This window comes from Canis lupus, chromosome 3 (genome assembly GCF_011100685.1).
Source record: "Canis lupus familiaris isolate Mischka breed German Shepherd chromosome 3, alternate assembly UU_Cfam_GSD_1.0, whole genome shotgun sequence".
Classification (NCBI taxonomy): domain Eukaryota; kingdom Metazoa; phylum Chordata; class Mammalia; order Carnivora; family Canidae; genus Canis; species Canis lupus.
Window position 1 is genome coordinate 34,390,015 of NC_049224.1, and position 6,000 is coordinate 34,396,014.

The window sequence follows — 6,000 nt, forward strand, 5'->3', positions numbered from 1 at the left end:
ATATCTAGCATAATGCCTTTAATGAAACTAAGAAATATATAGAAGATGAACACACAAATTAATATGTTAATAAATTATTTCTCCACAAAATAACTAATTTTGTGAAAGTTTCATGGAAGAAGCCATAGGCACTTAATCTAGTTCTAGAAGAAAGGGTAGGCTTTCCACAGACAAAGAGGGCAAGGAAGATGGCCTTTTAGGCAAAGGAGGAAAGATAGGTGGGGAAGCATAAAGCATCCTGGAGAGCAGTGAGACCTAGCGAAGTGTAGAATGGTCTGTGTGGCCCTGAGAGGGGTTGGCACTGCTCAGAGAGGGGATTACAGACCACTTAGAAAGGGCTCCAGGGGCCTGGTGGGGGTCCCTTGCCTCAGGCATGCTCCATGGAGGTTTCATGGCAGACCAACATATAAGCAAATAGACCATTGACAGCATCATGAAAGGTGTGAAGCTGTATTTAGCACAGAATAAAATGTTATTTTAAAGTTTGACTCCAATGTGGGAGAGAACTGTAGTCTATCTTAAATACAATCTTTAAAAAAGAAGGCCTCACAGACCAGGATTGGGCAAGAAGACCATACTTGGGCAGGAGTCTGTATCTAACCCATCAAAGTCATCAGGAGTGTCCATTCATCACGGGAGTATTTGCTTATTTCTCCACAGTAATGTGAATATCTTTGTAGAGTCAGAAAAGGGGACAAGCTGACTTCTAAAGAAGAATGAGAGAGTATAGTTTCTATACAATGTCCAGTTGTGAAAAATGATTGAAATACCTAAGTTAACATCTTGAAAGGAATTTGTACTTTAATTTTGTCTTCTGTAAAAACTTGTATCCATAATAGGAAATTTCAATTTTAAAAAGCCCCTTTATTTAACCTAATCTCCTATGTGAGAATTTTTAAATCGGGGAAATAAAATCTATATAAACTGTAGTTAAGCCTTCAAAATGACATTTTCCATGAAAACAGTGCTGGGTTTGGTGATGTGCAATTTCTCATAATGTATGTGACATGATTGTGTGATATAATTATGTGCTGGGTCTGTATATCAAAATTAGAGTAATGGCATACTAGCTGTGTAATGATGCATATTTTTTTCAATTAGGTGGATGCTCATGGAAATATTCTATTAACATCACTGGAGGTTCACAATGAAATGAATGAGGTCACAGGCAGTGTTGGTGATACCAGGAATTCAGCACGACCCTTTGACAACTCAGGAATCCAGTACAGGAAACAGAGCATGCCTAGGGAAGGGCATGGGCGACACATGGGGGACAGAAGCATCCCGCACAAGAAGACCCACCTACGGAGGAGGTCTTCACAGCTCAAAATTAAAATCCCTGATCTAACCGATGTGAATGCCATAGACAGATGGTCCAGGATCGTGTTTCCATTCACTTTTTCTCTTTTCAACTTAGTTTACTGGCTGTACTATGTTAACTGAGTGACTGTACTTCATTTTTCAAAGACTTCATTTAACACTGAGTGAAATATTACTCTGCCTGTCAAGTTTTTATACCTGTACACACACAGACACACACACACAGACACACATATATACATACGCAATTGTATATATATGTGAACTTTCTCAGCATATATATAAAATACACGTGTATATGAGGATGTATGTGTATATGTTTATACACACAGGTGTAAGTACCCACGTGTATGTAAAACAAATACACATACATATATACATTTTGCAGCTATGGACAACACAGGATGTATATTAAAGAAAGTCATAGTTTTTTCTTTTTTAATTGAAAGGGACAAGCATCGTCTAAATATTATGCCTTGAGAATGAGGGTGTGAAACACAATATCATCTCAAAATGTGTCGTTTATTATCATAAGTTAGATGTTTTAGTTTAAAAATCAGAAAAATACTCTTAGTTAATCTTCAAAAACTCATACAGTGATATTGCTAGTTTAAAATGAGTCACATACTTCATATCCTTTCTGTTCACTAAGCGAAGGCTTTTCAGCTTTCTTGGTGATGAGATTCGCTTTCATCGGGCATACATTTTCTGTAGATAAAGTGAGCCACTGGTGTGTGCTCACCTGTCGTCTTAAGCATAGATAGATCCCACATTGATATCTGAACGCCCATCTTTTGAAAACCCATTGGGAATGGATGGCATATCATTGTAAGTACTTTGATGTACAGTGTATTTTTTTGTTCACTTGGAGTGGATCCAGCTTACCTGTCATGCAGGAACACAGTGGCATGTTTTGGCAATGTTTAGTTGACATTTCAATCACTGAAAATGTGCTCCACATCTTGGATGGATTTCTAGGCCTGATATCTAACAGAAAGCATAGACGTCTCAGGTTATTTGTTACTCTAAGGTAAAACCATCTAGGATGATTTTCCCCCTTGTCTTTATGTTATCAATCACTCTTACAACATTGTATGTTAATATAAAATATATTTGCATAACATGCATATATATGTATATTTACCAAGATTTTATTTCTTAATGCTTGCTATCATGGCAGCATGCGATGTCATATTTTCCTTTACGTGATGTAACTACTTTCTGTTATCTAGAATTAAGATTGAAGCTTAAAACACCTTTACTCTTCAATTTCAGAAACCAAGAAACATCTTCATATCTTTATTTCTGTATCTGATATATTTCATAAGCACATCCAACTACTCCTAGTTTAACTAGGATGTTGCAGGAACATGACCAGTACACACCACGCATCACCTAGTGACCCATGACCGTTCTCTTGAGGCAAAGGAGAGCAACCTGACAACAAACACAGTCACTTTTGGTTCCTTCTGATCCACAGCCTCATCAGTATTTGGACTTTTTAAAGCTCGTAGAAACAAGACAAGGTGCACCGGTTTCATAGACGCAACCTTAACTTACTATTTAGATGAGATCTTTCTAAAGAAAAAAAAAAAGAGATGATATATTTTTTGTAAACAATATTTCTATCACAGGCCTCCATAAACTGAAATGACTACAGTTGTGCAAACAGATGTCACAGTGAAGTTAAGCATTTGGAGAAAAAAAACCTAAATATTCAGGAAAGAACTGCTAAATTAATACTTTATTCCAACATGCCACATATGCCTCACCCTCTCTGTTCTAAACCAATTACCAAAATCTCACCCAGTACTCAGCTGGCACCAGTTTTCTCCATGTAGATAGAGACACCACCTTCCCTAAGGATGCATGTAGTGTGGGCTATCACCATAAGCTGACCACTACTTGATTTTTCTTTGCCAGCCATAACAACCTTTAATTTGTGGGAATCTGTCACAGTTCAATAACCACTGTCAGGTAAAACATAACCCACAAAATCTCATACTAGAAACAATGACCAGTTTTATACCCTTTCCCTTCCTTCATTGTGACCTTTCTTCAACATCTTCTACCTACTGATCTCTGGTTTTATTTTTATCTGGAGACTAGCCAGTGATTTCTTGGTCTTGGGCTTTTCTCTGACAATCTTTTTTCATGGGTAACAATGAGGGATCCTAAAAGTTAAACAGATTGGGAAAAACCTTGTAAGTGGCCTTATCATTGTTAACATGTTAAAGAAAAAAAAGACATTTATGAAGACCTTATCCCTTTCAATACTTCAGGTATCTTTTTCTGTATCTAGTTATTCAAGGAGTGAGCTCCACATGCAGAAGAGAGACCCCAAAATGCAAATGAACATGGATAAAAGCAGTCAATGGTTGATTTAAGTGTGCAATTTATACTATTTTGAACTGTGACATTAATTCTTTCTGGGAGAAAAATGACTCAAAACATTTTTGATGCATAGTTGAGGTACCCAGAGACCCCATGGGGCTCAGAAGAGCTGCAGTCTACTTACCAAGGTTTTCTGGATATAAATTTGCATGGTATAGTCATAATAGCTTTTGAGCTTTTTATATGCATTTGGCACCAAGACTGGGATCCACCACTTTGTAGACACTGCGATGAAGTTAACATAATAGCTATACTATAAATAGTGTTTGTAACTACACACATACACACACACAAAAATACATATATTCTGTAAAAAAAAAAAGAAACAACTTTTTAAGATTCTTGGGTATGTGTTTGCTTTACTCCATTTCAGAAGAAAATTACTTTTCTTCTAATAAAATTATTTTGTAGCTTCTCCATTTTTAAAAGTTGTGAGAAATATTGAGAAGTAGAACTCTGTGCTGACAGAAGAGAGTTGAGTTTGGTTCTCTGTTCTGTTACTATGACCTCTCATTACTCCACAGTAGTTACTGGAACCAGTGAGCAAACCGTATTGATGAATTCTGAACCCGGACCTCTGACATTAATGTGAGGTAGCTGTTACCCACGTCCAGATATCTTGAGTAAGGAGAAAAAAGTTGAATTTGGAATATAATGATATTTCTTTCTCAACAACTGTGCGTAATAAAAAGTTAATTTTCTATGTAGTCCTGTCTTTCCAAAATGCTTCACAGGGGCTTAAAATGTACAGAAGTATCTTGCTCTGTCAATTTGTTATTACCCATATTCAGATATACTTGAGACAACTCAAGAGCCCTACTACATAAGTCCCTACAGAGAAAGACTGAAATGACTTGAGTAATCTTTAAAACAAGTGTTATTCTTGTTCACCGACCCCAGGACTGTAGAGGGGTTTCATTGTCTATACCATGAGACATTCATTTCCCCCAAAATCATAAAAGAACTAGAAAGTATGTCCTGATACTATTCCTGTTAGGTCTGAAGATTACATGTACATCTGCAATATCATGCGTTTTTAATGCCAGCATCCAGATCTTTTGACATATTTAGTCATTCACATTAAAGGCACTTTTCCCCTATGCAGCTTTGGAATTAACATTTTCACCTAGGAGATATCTCAGAAGTGATGCCACACACATTTGGGACTGGTTTTAAGGGGACAGGCACATGGCAGCTGTAGGTGTTCCTTTGAAGCATCTAGTAGATAACCCCGTTGGATGTTAGTCCCACTATGGTATGTTCGAAAAAAAATATGTCCAACTTTGAATCTCCTGGCTTGAAATTATAAACCACTTAATAATTCTTACTTAATGCTCTACCCAAAGACAAGTTCATATTTCTGGCCATTTTTATGTAAGCAAAAGTGAACAATTGGTGAAATATCTTTTTACTCGTGGAATTGACTCTGGCTCTAATCCATATGAGCCATCAGTCAGAGTGACATTGAATCATGGGGCAAAGAGCTGCCCAGGTGGACTAAATTTTCCCAGGACACTAGCTAGTGTGCCTTGGATCAATTACCTCTTCTACTGCATTGAAAGGTGCCATGTTTTCCAAAATGCTCAATTCCCAACACCTGGGTAAACAGTGACCTCCCAGAGAGTGGCTCACATAACAGGCCTCTCCCTAGGGTGAGCCCCATAAACATGTTTTATCATTTTTGTCTCATATTTTTACTTCACAAGTCAGTGAGTGTGTTCAAGGTAAGTACAGGATTATTCTAGTAAGAATAGGCGATTGCTGCCATGATCAATTCCCATATTAATTTCATTTCATTGTAAAGATAAAACCCAATTTTGCTTAAGCACATTGATGTAATTTTTGGTATTATTTGACATGAAAAAAACAGCAAAATTGAGTGATAGATACAATATGAAACTTGTTGATGAATGAATTCAAATTTATTAAAAAAGAACTAACTGACTTAAATATGAAGACTGGTTTTTTTCTTCCTTGACTATGTTTTGATGAAGTGGTGTGCTTATTTTAATTCCAGATATTTTTAGATGCACATGCCCATTCAGGTTACTTGGAAAAGTCAAAAGAAATAAGCTCAAAGCTGACTGTATGTGAGAACAACTGAACCATGAAGTTTCTTTAAAAATCATGATTTATTTTGAACTTCAAAAGACATCTAGACACACAGAGATCCAGCCTGTTCCTGTCTTCAAATAAGTGTTTAAAGAGAGAAATATTTTTATATTTAAGACCAGGGGCAAAACTTACCAATAACCTCTGGCAGAGGTGGTGGTATTGGTCCTTACC

The 6,000-nt window shown here is 36.7% G+C and overlaps 1 protein-coding gene across 6 annotated transcripts in view; it reads left to right on the top strand.

Annotated features, from left to right (window-relative positions):
* The window catches only part of GABRB3 (gamma-aminobutyric acid type A receptor subunit beta3), a 231,924-nt gene extending 226,254 nt beyond the window's left edge, over positions 1-5,670 (top strand). For all 6 annotated transcript variants that reach the window (XM_038532578.1, XM_038532580.1, XM_038532577.1 and 3 more), the window contains one exon: positions 1,102-5,670. In XM_038532578.1, coding sequence (XP_038388506.1) covers positions 1,102-1,443 — 342 coding nt within the window. In that variant the 3' untranslated portion in view covers positions 1,444-5,670. The remainder of the gene's footprint in view (positions 1-1,101) is intronic.
* The last annotated feature ends 330 nt before the right edge of the window (positions 5,671-6,000 follow it).